Here is a 16,786-nt window from a genome sequence, read left to right on the forward strand (position 1 = left end):
AGCCTGGACAAAAAGATCGATTCGACAATATCTGTCGTGAAGCAGGAGATGAAAGAAGATGTGCTCCAATTGTCGAAAAGGATCGGTGAGAAAGCGTAATTCTTATACGTCACCAATAAAAAGAGACATTTACGTAATAAATGCTTGCACTTAACAAGTCATTACTAATATACTGACCATGCACCTCTTTCAATGAACATAGCCATTATTAGTAGGATTCGGAATAAATGTTTGGGCTAGGCCACCGAATGAGCTGACCAAATCACGTGTCCACCACCCGACACAACCAAAAAAAATGACTAAAAAAATTGGTCACGTGGTGCAAAAGCCTTTGATGATCGGCCAGTTATATTCTTGGTTCTTTCGGTAAAGTCACGTAGAAGGGAAACAATAAAATAATACGTGACTTTACCGAAAGAACCAAGAATATGAATCCCTGCAGTCACGAAAGCTTTAAATCAAAATTTGATCGGCCAGTTATTGTTTCAGCTCACTCATCCGGTGGGGTTTCACAGCAAATCTTCACAACCAAATGCATCAGCAATGAGATATGAGTCATTGATACCGTACGGCAGAAGGTTCTCCTCCTGAGGCTTTGCGACAGCTCTGCCATGCCGCCCGACGATCAAACTCGTCACGGACATGCTGAGCGGCTGATGATTCGCCGTCCACGTTGGTGGAGTTGCCAGCAGGCCACGAACATTGCTCCAGTGCTGTTCATTCTGTACACCGGTGGTGTCTGAGTGCCACCTAACTGGCAAGCTTCGTGCCTTTGTGAGAGAAAACAAATCCCCCCATAACAGACTGTTGCGGCGAATGCTATTCGGGAGGGCCTTTGAAAGCCAACACGGCACACGAGGGAGTGGTTTGGCAGGCAGCACGCCCGCCTTTATCTCAACAGTGCCGATGTTTACACACCACATCAGGTACTCGTTTAAGGCTGAGTGGACCTAGAGGATGACCAGGATGATAGACATGACCGGGAATCCAAATTGGGTCTCTGGGTTTGCAGCGTGTTCAGAGTGCAGTGCGTAACCACTGCATCACTTTTACACAGTCACGCACACACGCACACACAATACCAAACCCTTATATGTTTTTTTTTCTAATAAGTAACAAGATATTTTATTTAACTGCATCGCTGCCACTCCTCAGCAAACATGGAACGTCGGGACCAATGTTGAGCCAACCCAGGGTCCAAAGGTTCTAGCCACATGCCGTTGGGCATGCCCTAAGAAATGCAACAAGTAACATCTTCCTCCACCTAACACCAGAACCATGCTTCTTCCCTGGGCAGAATATGTCCTGAACATTTTCTATTGGCCGGTGTATGAGAAGAAGACTTTTGAGAATGCACGCGCTCATTGCAAAACGTATGGCGGGGACATAGCAATGCCAACGTCCAGCATCCTGAACAAACAATTGCACAACTACTTTTGGAAGGACCCGATGTTTATTGGGATTAATTACATTAAAAAGGAAAATACATTCCGGTATGTAAATGGAACTCCACTGGGTGACTACACACACTGGAATCGTGGTGAACCTAACGCAGTCAGAAATGAGGAAGACTGTGTTGAAATGCTACGTCATGGATATTGGAATGATATACCATGTTCTGAGAAGTTACAATTCCTCTGTCAGAAGTTAAAAAAATAGCTGCACTTGGATTACAATTTAGGATGGTTGTTTACCCGATGGGTTACTATACTAGTGGAGCTGAGAAACCCGCGGTGTCGGGCCGGGGGAGTATGTATTGTATAATGTTTACTGTCGTGTATTTTTATTTGTTGAAGCCGTTTTACAAGAATGATACAGCAGTGGAATTTTTTAAAGCATATCTGAAGATTTGCACCGGTGGTGTCTGAGTGCCACCTAACTGGCAAGCTTCATACCTTTGTGAGAGAAAACAAATCCCCCCCCCCCATAACAGACTATTGAGGCGAATGCTATTCGGGAAGACCTTTGGAAGCCAACACGGCACACGAGGGAGTGGTTTGGCAAGCAACACGCCCGCCTTTATCTCCCCAGTGCTGATGTTTACACACCACATCAGGTACTCGTCTAAGGCTGAGTGGACCTAGAGGGTGACCAGGATGATAGACATGGCCGGGAATCGAACTTGGGGCTCTGGGTTTGCAGCGTGTTCAGAGTGCAGTGCCTAACCACTACATCACTTTTACACGGTCAAGCACACACGCACACACAATACCAAACCCTTATATGTTTTTTTTTCTAATAAGTAACAAGATATTTTATTGAACTTCATCCCTGCCACTCCTCAGCAAACATGGAACGTCGGGGCCAATTTTGAGCCAAACCAGGGTCCAAAGGTTCTAGCTACATGCCGTTGGGCATGCCCTAAGAAATGCAACAAGTAACATCTTCCTCCACCTAACACCAGAACCATGCTTCTTCCCTGGACAGAATATGTTCTGCAAATTGTCTATTGGCCGGTGTATGAGAAGAAGATTTTTGACAATGCAAGCGCTCATTGTAAAAAGTATGGCGGGGACTTAGCCATGCCAACGTCCAGCATCCTGAACAAACGATTGCACAACTACATTTGGAATGAAACGATGTTTATTGGGATTAATAACATTACAAATGAAAAAACATTCCGGTATGTAAATGGGACTCCACTGGGTGACTACACACACTGGAAATCGGGTGAACCTAACGCATACAATGGTAAGGAAGAATGTGTTGAAATGCTAACTGACGGATTTTGGAATGATATATCATGTACAAAGCCATTATATTTCCTCTGTCAGAAGTTAAAAAAATAGCTGCACTTGGATTACAATTTAGGATGGTTGTTTACCCGATGGGTTACTATATTGGTGGAGCTCAGAAACTTGCGGTGTAGGGGTGGGGAGGACGTGTTGTATCATTTTTACTGTCGTGTTTTTTTATTTGTTGAAGTCGTTTTACAAGAATGATACAGCAGTGGAGTTTTTTTAAAGCATATCTGAAGATTTGCAGGCTTTTTTTATTGAAGTTACGTAAATGTAACTCTTTTTTTTCCTTTAACCAGGTAAGGCCCACTTAGCTATGTAGCATTTTTTTCCAGAATCGACCTGACCACGAATGATAAGCTCAACGAAAGTGGCTTATGACGTTGAAATGTATAGCAGCAACCAAATAATCTTAACGCATTTGATCTAAAATATACACGTCAGGGGGTGTGCCCTGTGGGATAGGCTTTCCTCCTTGAACAGGAGCTAAACAAGATTCGCGACAGTTCAATTTCTAATCCAGGCATGGGATGGGGTCTGGGGGAGACTGGAGTGGGGGGGAGGAGGCAAAAGTTGGAAGGGAGCCATTACGAAGGCAAAACGAAAGGAAATAGAGGTATTTAAAGTTATCCTTATCCGCCCATCTTCCCGCTAGGATCGATCGACCATTTTACAGGGTGCGCTAAGGATAGAGTAAACTCTAGAACCTGTCCCCTACCTTCACACCACTCCGCTGTTTTTTGTGTTTTAGATTTACCCTGTGGTGTTCTCCAGTGTCCAATGCTCGATGGGGTAAATTGAGGTCTGATCACCGATCAGATCTCAAGCCGCCATCAGCCCATATATATGGTATATGGTTTGTAAAATAGGCGTGGCATTGCCCTCATGGAAGTGTTTTTGCCCTCATGGAAGTATGGTGCTGTGGAACGTGAATCCAGGTATATTATAACGAATCAGTTAGGGTAGTCAATCGGTGTATACTCGAGTAAAGTATGTCTGCTTATGCTCCAGAGGAGATGACATGGGATTGAGTGTTCACACGAAACAATGGCAATCTGATGGAGTAATCCCATTGTTGCGGTACGGTATTGTGCCACGCGCAACGTGAGTATCTGCCTACCTGTCGTGATCGGCTTACGATTTCGCACGATCGGTGATTTCCTCACAAATTTTCAGGGGCGGGCGGTGGGGCGCTCAGTGGCACTTTCGCCGACAAGACATCATCAGTGCGAGGAACCGCTACACATTTGAAACTACTGGGGGTTTTGTTTAACGCGTAGGTTTTCACAACCAATATCGTCCATGATACAGGGGTTTTTTTTTGGGGGGGGGGGGTTATTTCGCGTAAATATACGTGTCGTTATAACCGCCACCACCCGACAGCCAATTTGTAAGGGTTGTCACGTAAACAGAACATGCCAATTCGTTACTAGTACAGTAAAACCTTCCATTGCGAGCATAATTCGCATACTTCGTTCCGAGCGTCACCTGATCAGTTGTGATCAGCTGACGCTCGGCAGACAAAGCGTATATGTACTACTCGTATTGCAAGACCTCGCTCGTTTATCAAATTAATATTTATTGAAAATGTTTGCTCGTCTTGCAAAACATTCGCAATCCAAGGTTTTACTGTACAGCACTAGTGTATAGTGTAGTGTATAGTGTAGTGTATAGTGTAGTGTACTAGTACAGCACACCGGTGTGCTGGAGAGCCAAGCCACAACATTTACAATCTGAGTACGACGTTTCGCCAGTAATTATAACTAGCATCATCAGGCAACAGCCAGATTTGTGGGGTTTGACAGCATGGTGATGATTGAGGGTGGGGGGGGGTGTTTTCAATGTTTGTGTATTCTCGGGGGGGGGGGGTGTGGGATCGAATGCCAGGGGCCGCACTAAAGGCCACCCAGGAAGTCCGCCAAGTGGCCCACGGGGGACCCTGCAATAAAGAAGAGCACTCCTCTAACTCGGGATACCAGACGGGGCGTAACGGTCCAGTCATCAATAAGTACCACAGCCACTTGGGGGCTTTCGTAACAAGTCCTTATAACATTTGAGTCGTGCGTGGACATTTAATGCTGTTGATATTGGATTGTTTTAAGTTGTTTTTGTTTTGTGCGTACAGAGCGTTGTCTGATACCAATACTGTACCTTCGTAACATCACCTGTATTATAAAGTTGTATCGAACGCCGGTTGCATATTAATGACCGGTATTCTGGCCTTGGAATAAAGAAAATGCTTGCTTGCGCAAAAGTCCTGTGTCCCGTTGTGCGTGGTTTTTCCACTGTGTTCAAACCATTCCGTTGCATCCAATTTCATTGGGTTACTGTCAATTAATTATGCCCTAGATTCCTAGAACAACGAAACACCCGAATCCATTGACGGATACAAATTGGAACGACAAGAGTCATTTCCCGAAACGTCGCCTATTAGATACGTATTTGTTTTCGTTCAAGGCCACACGGCGTTGATATCAACGAACGTGACGCGTTTTCAAGCGTTAAGCATGATAAAGAGATGCAGGATCCTCAATGGAAACCCTGGAATCATGTCGCTGGACAATGTTCAAGGTAGTTGACACGATGCTGCTGCATATGGAAAGTGCGACAGTGGCTAGATGTTAACTACCTCGCCTGGTATACAGGAGGTCGTGGGTTAGATCCCGACCTTGACGCCTGCTGTATATTTGGAGTTTGCATGTCTCTCTCATCATCATCATGGTGGCTAGATGTTAACTACCTCGCCAGGTATACAGGAGGTCGTGGGTTAGATCCCGACCCTGACGCCTGCTTTATATTTGGAGTTTGCGTCTCTCTCATCATCATCATCATCACAATGGCTAGATGTTGACTACCTCGCCTGGTATACAGGAGGTCGTGGCTTAGATCCCGACCCTGACGCCTGCTTTATATTTGGAGTTCGCATCTCGCTCTGTCTCTCCCCGTGGTGATTTTTTTCTCCCGGTCCTCCGGTTCTTCCCTCCACATTTAGAAACATGCGTTTCTTGAGTATTTCGGAATCAGAATATTTCATTTATACTGGAGGAATCCTACGAGCTATACATATATTTTTCACAGATGTCCAACAGGGGCGGGTAAGAACGTTACAATTGGCTGCGACTATAAATGTTCACGCGATAAGCCACTTCGTTGAGCTATCATTTGTGGCCAGGTCGCGCCTGAAAAAAAGAGTTCTAAAGCTCAGTGGGCCTTGCCTGGTAAAATAAAAACACATTCCTGCGAAGGGGGCTGGTAGGAACGTTGGGTTGCTCGGTCAATGGCCAGGGTCAACGGCGGCGTGGTGTATTCAGCACAATATGCCCGACTGTGAGGGCGGGCACAAGCCGGCGTGAGTAGGTTAAACGTTGAGTTTTACAAGGGCACCACGGGGTGACCAGCCCCTCCCCACCCAGCCCCACCCCACCCAGCTCCACCCCTCCCATTTTTGGACGCACGACGGACGGACACAATAATCCCCTGTGGGCTGGTGGTGTAACCAGGAGGTTCCTACCAGTAAAAAAATATATCGTTTAGACGACAGCTTTTGACTTGATTGGCACAGTTCAGTGCAGTCAGCGTTTTATCATCCTCCTTCAAGTGGCACTGATTCAACAACGACTATATTCTTGGTTCTTTCGGTAAAGTCGCGTAGAAGGGAAACAATACAATAATAAAAAAATATATATATAAAACAATTAAATTCTCACGACGTTTCGACTGTAACACAAGCAATCATCATCAGGTGTGAAAACCACAACAAGAAAATTTGAAAAAGTTATTTTTAACGTTAGCACCACGGAGAGCGATTTGACAGTTTGTTCAGATGGACGAGTCCATCTATGTTCGGAAAAGAAGAGGGGGGGAGAGACGAAAAATAATGGACGAACAAATTGTCAAATCTCTCTCCGTGGTGCTAACGTTAAAAACAACCGCCACTTTATTCAAATTTTCTTGTTGTGGTTTTCACACCTGATGATGATTGCTTGTGTTGCAGTCGAAACGTCGTAAGATAATTTTATTGTTTTATATTTTATTGTTTCCCTTCTACGTGACTTTACCGAAAGAACCAAGAATATGAATCCCTGCAGTCACGAAAGCTTTAAATCTAAACGACTACGACTATTTCACACGCTAACTCTTCCTCGCTTAGTCTCCGAAATCTAGCGACAAACTCACAGCGCCGGCAGATGGTCCGCAAAATAAATTGAAAACTAATTTTCATTCTCAACTGAAAAAAACTCATTTCTTTACAACTGCTCCTTGTGTGTTGAAGTTTGTTGTCGTTCCCATCCCCACCCACCTCCGATTTTCTCACGGTTGGCGGCCACTAACGTACGGCGCCAAAGAAGTTCAACATAAATAATGTACAATAAGCGCCTATACCACAGGGGGGCAGTACAATACCAGACTTCTTCTTCCTTGCCACTCACGCATAAACCACCCCCCCCCCACTTCTCCACACATCACTTAGCACTTTTCCCACCCTGGTGTTTGTTACCTCGTGAATTGCTGATAATAGTTGTGGTTGCCTCGGTGCGTAACTCGTTGTGGGGGGGGGTAGGTGGCCGGCGTCCTACATATCCATGAAGTGTGCCGGCTTTAACTCTGAAGCGAATACATTGAGGTCTCCTCGCAAGACTTGACGAAGCGGTCCACTTATTCGCGTCACGACAGAGGCAGACGGGGGGGGGGGGCGTTAATTGGCATTATTTAGTTACATTTCACCTCAGAAATTGCATCGGTTTGTGTTTCGGACGGTTTTTTTTATTACTTTGCTGTTGAGAGAAACGCGCGCGCGTGTGGGTGGCGGTGGCGGCGGTGGCGGCCGAGCGAACGAGGAAGAGAGGCGAGCGGCCATGGGACCCGAAGCGCGAACGACCGTGGGCATTTGGGGCCAGACGAAGGCCCTCCTCTACAGGAACGGCCTCATCAAAGTGCGCAACAAGCAGCAGACCCTGCAGGCGAGTCCGAGCCTGGCCCATCGCGTTGCCTCCCCTCTGTCTCTCTCTCTCTTCTCTCTTCTTCTCCATGATCGCCGCTACCGCGCCGTGCATTCCGCGTACAGTGCGCGGCGCCAGCGCTCGCGTTTGCCGAGAGGAGGACGGCACAGCGAGGGGGGGCCGAGCGACCCGGGGGCTCCTTGCGCGACGCGAATCGAGAAACCAACAGCGCTTGTTTGGACGTAAATTAGAGAGAGAGAGAGGATAAAACAACAACAATAATAATAACACACGGAACGCACGGCGCTGGTTTTGCCTGTCACACACACATCACCCACCACCCCCCCGCCGCCGCTGCTGATGTGGCCTCGTGTAAGGGGTTTGTCGTGACCATACTTCACCCCGCCGGTTTGGCGGTAGGAAGGGGGGGGGGGCAGGCATGGACGTTGTTGTTGTTGTTGTTCTAGCATAGAAAGAGTTACTGTGATTATTGTACGATGGATTTTTGCTTGCACTAACTCAGCCCTCTGTTGGCCGGCCGCGGCCTGTCACACCGACTGCTGCGCTCCTCCATAGGGACCCGTCTGGCGAGGCGCGCAGATTTGTTCACAGGCGATTGAGTCTTTTTTTTTTTAAGAATGTATATTAACAAACACCTCATGAACGACCGTCATCAAAGCTTTTGGTGCAAACACCCCCACCCCCCATAATTGTTGGGTGCCACGGTGCCCGAGATGTTGACTACCTCGCCCGGTATACAGGAGGAGGTCGTCGGTTTTGACCCCGACCCTGACCCCCCGCTGTATATCGGCGTCGTGTTTGTCAAAACATTCGTACTGAACAGAAGAAGAAAAAAAAACAACACATTAACCGTGCTGTTATTTCATTTGTGGCCAGGCCACTTCAGACAAATGAGTGAATACCTCAGTGGGCTTTGCCTGGTAGGACGGCGATGGTTTAGTTTTACTGTATTTGAATGTGTTTGGGTGATTTTTTTTTAAACCTTTCTTGTACGTGGCCCCTACCATCGTGTTGTAACGTTCTTCCCCGCCCCTACTGGACATCCGCGTAAAAGAGCTTTATAGCTCATCGGATTCGTCCAGTACAAATAAATACCCTCATTTTTTTTCTTTTCGGGGAAAAGCCCCGCGCCATAACCCGACGTCTCCGCTCCCCCCCCCCCCCGTATGCGTTTTGAGTCCGCGGTGCAGGAGCTGCTGATCCCCCTCTGCTTCGTGCTGTTGCTCGTGCTCATCAGCGAGATGAACAGGCAGGTGGAGCTCTCCGAGTCGCCCCCGCCACCCGCCTTCCCCTTGCCCCTCGAGTTCGACCACGACGTCGGCTACGTGGCGGACTCGGACCACGCGCGCCGGGTCATGTACCTGGTGGCCGCTCAGCTCGGTACGGCGTGTCCTCCAAATAACCGCGTGCCAGGGACTCCGGCCCTCCCCCTCACGCTATTAACACCGGCGAGCCGAGATTTTTCTCTTATCCCTGCGCTCCTCTTTCTGTGAGCCAATGCAATTCGGGCGCACACATCTCCGCGCTTCTTGATGCGCAAGCTCTGAGCTGCCGATTCCACACCCGCGTTAATGTTCACGTTTCTGAACCGTTTGTCGCAGCGCGTAGCATGCTTTCGTTCCAACAGCAGCAACAACAATACTCTTCTGGAGATGAACTCATGTTGGAGGGGTGTTTGCATAATCCATTCTGCGCGTGATTTCTTCCCAATCCCTGAAGCCAAGCCGGTGCAAGAGTTCCCCACCGAGAGCGCGTTGAGGGAAGATGTCGCCACCTTGCACTCGTGCGGCGTGGTGTTCAACGGCAGCATGGAGTACCGCCTGCTCTTCCCGTACAACACCGTGCCGAGCACCGACGTGTCGTACGACCAGCTGGAGAGTGAGCCTCGCGCGACGCAACAATAACTCGGAAAACGAGGCTTTGAGTGTACGAGTGTAAAAGGATGTGTCGATGGAAAAGGTGGCACGAAACTTGGAGTCACAAACCAGCGCTAAAGGGGCCTGCCCTCGCCATCATGGTCCTGGCTGCCGCTGAGTGCCCTCCCCTGGCAGAGCCGCTATGCGACCCCCGTGGTCTCATCCGTGCCCTAGATTGAAAACTCATTTTAGATTGAAAAATCATTTCTTTAAAACTGATTTTTGTGTTTAGTTTGTTGCCCTTCCCCCGTACCTCTGATTAGCACGGTTGGCTACGTACGGTGCCAAAAGAAGTTCAACATACATACGAACGTACTGCTTCTTGAGTACCTGGCACGACAGCAGAATTCCTGCATGTGCATGGTTTTTCTTGTTTTTGCTCTGCGCGTGACATCCTGCGTAATGAGCTAATGGTCTTGATGGTAGCCCTTAATCCACCTCCAATTATTATGCTGATTGAACGGCTAGTGAGTGGGGGGGTTCTGCAGGGTGGAGTAAGGAGACCTGTGGTTGTGATTGATGTGATTTGTTGCCGTGGCAGCTGCAGATGTTGGTAGTGACTCGCGTGGCTTTGCGGTCACGATTCACGCGATTTGTGGTTGCAGTCATTTGGCGGCAGTGACTCGTGCGTGATTTGTAGTTGTCTGTATGTTGAACTTCTTGTGCACCTTACGTAGCCAACCTTGCTAATCGGGAGTTGTGGTTCATTGTGGGTTGTGGTCGCTGTGGCGGTTTCGGTAGTGCACTGCCGGTCCATGGACGAGCTGCACTCGACCAGGTGTCCCGTAAACGACTACCTGGAGTCTGGATTCGTGTCGCTGCAGTTGGCCATCGACTCTGCGCTCATACAGGTGAGCCCCCATCACCCACCCCAGCCTCCCACTGTTACACAAAATATAACCAGCGGTGTGAATCCTATCCGGATCATGTATTTGCTGTCTTGAGTTCGTATGTACCAGTTAATCGATTCAGCGATTCTAAAGCGATTCCTGCACTCAGAATGGATGCGTCACAAGGCAAGTTAGATGTGAGAACCCCTTTCTTTACATCGGGCCGAATAAGACTTTCAGATATATTTTGTGAACAGAGGAGTGGAGGGGGGTTGCGAGTCTCTCCACATGATAACCACTGTTCACTTCCCTACAAAGTCGTATTTTTTTTTTATCAACCCTGGAGGGATTATGGGTTGAGTCAACACCCAATCAAGATTTGAACTCTCGCAACCTTTCAGTTTCGGTCAGCTCCCTCTACCTCTGAGCCACCTGGCCGGAACGCCTAGTATACAGGAGGTCATGGGTTCAATCCCGACGCTAATGCCTGTTGTATATTTGGAATTTGCATGTTCTCCCCATGCGCGTGGGTTTTTTTCTGAGGTCCTCCAGTTTTTCCCTCCACATTTAGATTCGAGAGTATTTTGCAGCTACGATAAATTTCCACGCGATAAGCCACTTATTTGAGTTGTCATTTGTTGCCAGGTCGCTTCTGAAAAAGAGCTGTGTAGCTCAATGGGCCTTACCTGGTAAAAATAAAAGAAATTGTTTAGTTGAATTGTCCCTTTACCGTGTTCCCTCTCCCCGCTCGTGTAGTTGCAAACGAACGCCTCCGCTCGCGCCCTGACCAGCGCCATGGTGCAACGCATGGGCCGCGGCCGTCACACGGTAGTGCGCACCTGGCCGCAGTTGCTGGCCTCCATCTACCTGGCCGGCGCCTTCGCCCCCTTCCTCTCCTTCCTGCTGCTCAACCTGGTGCTGGAGAAGGAGCAGGGTTCCCGCGACCTGATGCGCACCATGGGCCTCCGCACGCCGGCGCTCTGGTATGTCCGCCGTGTGTGCGTTGGTACACCCGCCATTGGTAAAGCCGGCGTTGGTACACCCGCTCTGGTACGCCCGCCGCGGCGGGTGCGTTGTTGTTCATTGTACTGCGCAGCGAGCGCCGGTTTTTAACGCAGGAGTTGCGTTCCTGAAAATGTCCTCGTAAAGCGAATTCCCGTTCCGCGAAAGACAATTTATTTGAACTCGAAATGTGAACGCACGTTAGACAGGGATTTACCGTATTAGCCATAACGGAGGTTTTTTTTGGGTTAGATAGAATAAATATATAGATGTGTCGTTGAACCTGCCACCACCCAACCCTGTTTCGTTCCTTAAATAGAGAGGGGTGGATGTGATGATGTCGTCACTTGTGAGCCCTTCTTGAGCGAAGTGGGGGGGGGGGGGGGTTAATGAATGCATATTAATGACAAGTGGTATAAATTGCCAGGTGGGTTAATTATATGGTAATGAAGGTACATTATGCATGTACATTATGTATGCCCGTTGTTCTTGTACCTCCTGTCGATTGTGTGCACTAAAATAGCAGTACCTGTTATTGTCTGTTCACAGGTAATCCCCATTGAAGTATGGTGACCTGTATAGGCATGCATTTAAACAATTTATTATTTGATTATTCGCTTCCAGCAGCACTAAGTCTATAGATATCCGAACAGTTAAAATTATTTGTATTTCTCTCAATTTCGATAGATTCTCAATTTAGATAGATTCTCTATTTAGTCTTGGCTGGTAGTGCTGTACTAGTAACGAATTGGCATGTTCTGTCTACGTGGCAAACCTTACTAATTAGCTGTGTCGGGTGGTGGCAGGTTTAACGGCGCATTTATATGTATACCTGATCTAATCCAACAAACGTGTGTTATGGATGATATCGGTCATGAAAGTCTACGTGTTAAATTTACTGTATTAAAAAAAATAGCTGGCTGGTAGGATGAAATATGGGCACTGGCATGTCTTCCTAGACATCTGGCCAGCGTGGAAGAGTGCAGGCCAATCACCCCCGATTGAGTGGCTCTCTAGAGCTCGCTGTAGCAGAGGCCCTTCTATTAGCAGTGGTGTAAGCCAGTCAATTTCAGGGCTGCACCTTTACCTACGTGTTATATGTGTGTTTCGTTCTATCAGGGTCCGCCCCTGTTACCACAGGCAATCGAGAATTGGCCGCAAGTCCCTGCTGACATTTGAGCGGCGGTCAGAGGCCTCATTATAAATAAGTAAATTTACGAACGACGAACAAAGCCGGAGGATGTCCAGGAGAGATGCGATCACTGTGTCAGTGGCAGCACCTGCCAGCTCGCATGCACCGGTCGTTATTGACGAGTGGAGGAGCGGGGGTAACAGGAGACGTGGGCAATAGAGTTCGGAACGTTGTGCGGTTACGTATATGTGAATTTTTGTGTGTGCCGGCCTAAATAGGTGCTCGCTAACATCCTGTATAGGTTATACGAGAGGTCGCTGTCTTTGTGTGTAAGCGTGTGTGTGTAATGTATGTAGGGACCGGTAGTGTAGTGGTTAGCGCACTGCGCTACAAACCCGTCAACCCAATTTCGATTCCTGCTCACGGACCACACCAGTGACGATTATCTGAATCGGTCTTGGGCCTCTTGTAGGTCGACTCAGCCTCAAATGAGTACCTGGTGATATGTATAAACATCGCCACTGGGGAGACAAAGGCGGCTGGGCGTGGTGCTGGCCACCCACCCCTCGTGTGCTGTGCCAGCATTAATCGGTGCTCGCGAATAGCACTTGCGCCAACAGTCTGTTATCTATGATTTTGTCGGTGTGTGTACATGTTATTGTTAATGTAAAGTATATGCTATGGGGAGTAGTGGTATAGTGGTTAGTACATTATGCCATGAACTCGGCCGCCTGAGTTCAATTCCTGGGTAACGTCAGTGGCAATTATCTGAACTGGTCCAGGGCCTCTCTAGGGTGACTCATCAATAACTAAGTACCCAGTGCCTTATGTGGATTTCAGCACTGGAGTGACAAAAGCATCCAGAATTGGTGCTGGCCACACCACCTATTCAGTGAAGCATTCTGGCCTTAATACGTTCTCACTAACAGCACTTGCCCCATCAGATTTTAAGGACTGAATTACAATAGGTGACTTTTGGATGATGGCCCTTTTTCATAGCACATCAAATGATGTGCTCACTGACGTGCATGATGAAGGGCCATTGGCCAAAACATGGCCTTATATATATTTATTTTAATGCCACGGCGTTACTGATGCATGCGTGTTGAACAAATCTCTTGTTTGGGATCTTGCCGAGCCGCCCCTTCTTGTCGGCGCAGGCTGTCGTGGGCGATGGTGTACGGTGCCATGATTTGCCTCGTGTCGCTGGTGCTCGCCGTGGTGACACGCGTCACGCACATCTTCGACACGAGCAACACGGTCCTCATGTTCCTCCTGTTCCTGCTCTACGGCCTCTCGCTGGTGAGTCCCAGCGTGGTGCCGCGTTTTGACCACCCCAACTGCCCCCCCCCCCCCCCGTAGAATTCTGATCATGGGGTCTGAATACTGCGTGTTATAGCGATATGACTACCTCCTAGCAGGGGCGAAGCCAGGATTTTGACTTTGGGGGGGCTGACTTCAATATTCTGAGATATCCAGTGTACGTTTTCCATTGGCGCCACAAATGTATAAAATACATTTTTATTGGATTTGAACGCGGAGTTTATTAATAGGTCGGAGCCGCTGATATGGCTAATAAGTTCGATAAGTTCGAAAGGCTGCCACTCAAGCAGCCTGCAGGGCACCACAAGGTGGCAGCCAGCATTTTGCAGCAGCCGGATATCCGGTTATCCCGATTACCGACTTTCCCAAAATTTCAGGGGGGGCTGAGCCCCCCCCAGCCCTCCTGTGGCTCCGCCCATGCCCCTAGAACAATATCCCCACCACCTCTCCCCCCGGATCACTACAGGGTTACGGTTACGACTGACTCGCAACATAACTACAGGTTTAGGAAAGCAATGGGGTTATAGTTCTCTGGGGGTTAACATTTTAATATTTCTCTCCAGCCCTCAACATTGGGTCCCTGTTGTGATTATTGTCATTGTTGTCATTATTATTATTGTCAATGTTGTCATTGTTGTAGTGATTGTTACCATCATTTTTGTCATCATTTTTGTCATCGCCATCGTAGCCGTCGTTCATGTCCTGTGTCGCGTGCCTTGTTGTTGTTGTTGTTGCTGCTGTCGTCATTGCTGCTGCTGCTGTGCAGGTGGCGATGGCGCTGGTGCTCATGGCGTTCTTCCGCAAGGCAAAGACGGCGAGCTCCGTGGGCTCTCTGCTTGCGCTGCTCTTCTGCCTGCTCAACATTCCCGTCCTGCTGCTGTGGAACTCGCACACCGTACTGCACTGGCTCCTCAGCCTCTTCTCTCCCGCGGCCTTTGCCCTCGCCGTTGCACAGGTCCGGGGGTCACGGGGTCATGTGGGGGCAAGTATCAGGAGGGGCGTTGCTAATAAGGGGCGCCACGGTGGCAAGATGTTAACTACCTTGCCTGGTATACAAGAGGCCGTGGGTTTGATCCTGATGCCTGTTGTTATATTTGGAGTTTGCGTGTTTGTCTCTCTCCCCGTGGTCACGTTGATTTTTCTCCAGGTCCTCTGGTTTTTCCTTCCACATTTTGAAACATGCGTTTAGAGTATTTGCCTGCTGCTATACATTTCCACTCGATAAGCCACTTCATTGAGCGATAATTTGTGGCCAGGTCGCTTATGAAAAAGAGCTATATAGCTCAGTGGACCTTGAAATCTAGATTTTTTTTTTATTTAACCAAACTCGCTTTCAAAAACGTGCAATTGCACCACACGTAAGGCAAACGGCACAGCATTGCACAGTACAGCGCAACATTTTTCAATTTAAAGCTTTCGTGACTGCAGGGATTCATCTTCTTGGTTCTTTCGGTAAAGTCACGTAGAAGGTAAATAATAAAATAATTAAAATGAAACATAATAAAATGAAATACAGACCAACAGTTATACAGTTGCAACTGACGTTGCATCTTGAGACAAAGAATCCACTCGGATTTCTCCCAGTGCAGTGCGACCCTTCATGTTAGAGAACGGCCCGCAGAAGGGATACTGCAGAGCTACCAATCCTGTCAAGTGACTGCCGGTCCACACAGTAGGGGGCAGTGATTTTCTACCCACGCTCTGCATATGAGAGTACCACTCTTAGTTTTATGACTGACCATTTGTAGCTTTAACACTAAACAAACTCGGCTTCACGCTGATCATTGTTGCCGAACTTAGCACGGATTATTGTTGCGATTCGGTTGAACTGGAGACGCCAGGCGGTTTGATCCATGGCACGGGGCTCCCCTGTCACCAGGTGGTGGCGCTAGAGGCCGGAGGGAGTGGCGCCCACTTCTCCAACCTGCTGGAGGGCCCCAACCCGCTCGCTGTACCCCTCACGATGCTGCTGCTCGACATCGCCATCTACCTGGGCCTCGCCGCTGCGCTGCATCGCCTGCTGCCAGGTGAGCGAAGCCTGGAGGGGCCCACTGAGACCCTGCACGGGGATTTGAACTCGTGACCTTGGGGTTACGAGTCGGGCGATTCGTGTTCTTACGCGATTACTTGGATCGTCAAAATTGGGGGGGGGGGGGTCATGATTTGATTCAGGAATTGGTTTTATTTTTTTACGTCGCTGCAGTTGCGTGCAGAATGCGTGGAATCTTCACCAGAGTGAGTCTACATTGATGTCAATCTGTGGAATCTACAGCAGCAGTGAATCCATAATCTGTATCGGTATTAAAAGCTACAATTTGACAAATATATATGAACTATAAATATGAATATCAGTCAGATTACCGATGAGCTGGTAAACTCTTCCGTCAACTTGCCACGCAATAACCTAAATCCCCACATCAGCCATCAGAATCTCCACGATAAAGTCGGGCGATTCGCGTAAGTATAAATGCGTCGTTAAACCTGCCTGCCGCCCAACACAAAACGTGCCCACTACGTTTCCCTTCATCAGGCGATTTGCCAGAATTGTGAAGAAGTCTTCCTGATGTATGTATGTTGAATCAGAATCTCTCATCACCCCTCACCCTCGCCCCCCCCCCCACCCCGCCCCGATAGAGGCGCCCGCATCGTGCCGCCCGTCCTTCTTCCGGCTGCCGCGCTGGTGTCGTAGCCCGGCAAACGGCGGGGGGGGGCACCCGCCTCTGGACGCCGTGGACGACGTGGCGTTGGGGGGCCCGGGGCACGGCGGCGGTGAAGGCCTCGAGGGAGACGGGATCTGCGAGGCGGTGCCCAGCGAGATACTGGGGAGCGAAGCCATTAGGTGACCACGGGGAAGGGGGGGGGGGGGGGTGCGGGGCTGGTCCCG

At 48.8% G+C, this 16,786-nt stretch overlaps 1 protein-coding gene across 1 annotated transcript in view; it reads left to right on the top strand.

Annotated features, from left to right (window-relative positions):
- The first annotated feature begins 7,156 nt into the window (after window positions 1-7,156).
- LOC116949516 (cholesterol transporter ABCA5) overlaps window positions 7,157-16,786 on the top strand; it is a 49,007-nt gene continuing 39,377 nt past the window's right edge. Inside the window, exons 1-9 of the mRNA XM_032966899.2 lie at window positions 7,157-7,699; window positions 8,890-9,079; window positions 9,419-9,577; window positions 10,357-10,466; window positions 11,202-11,428; window positions 13,740-13,881; window positions 14,669-14,857; window positions 15,782-15,929; window positions 16,537-16,741. Of these exons, the coding sequence (XP_032822790.1) occupies window positions 7,595-7,699; window positions 8,890-9,079; window positions 9,419-9,577; window positions 10,357-10,466; window positions 11,202-11,428; window positions 13,740-13,881; window positions 14,669-14,857; window positions 15,782-15,929; window positions 16,537-16,741 (1,475 nt within the window). The 5' untranslated portion in view covers window positions 7,157-7,594. The remainder of the gene's footprint in view (window positions 7,700-8,889; window positions 9,080-9,418; window positions 9,578-10,356; window positions 10,467-11,201; window positions 11,429-13,739; window positions 13,882-14,668; window positions 14,858-15,781; window positions 15,930-16,536; window positions 16,742-16,786) is intronic.

The sequence above is a fragment of the Petromyzon marinus genome, chromosome 37, assembly GCF_048934315.1.
Source record: "Petromyzon marinus isolate PM22_M1 ecotype Great Lakes invasive population chromosome 37, UKy_Petmar_22M1.pri1.0, whole genome shotgun sequence".
Taxonomy (NCBI): domain Eukaryota; kingdom Metazoa; phylum Chordata; class Hyperoartia; order Petromyzontiformes; family Petromyzontidae; genus Petromyzon; species Petromyzon marinus.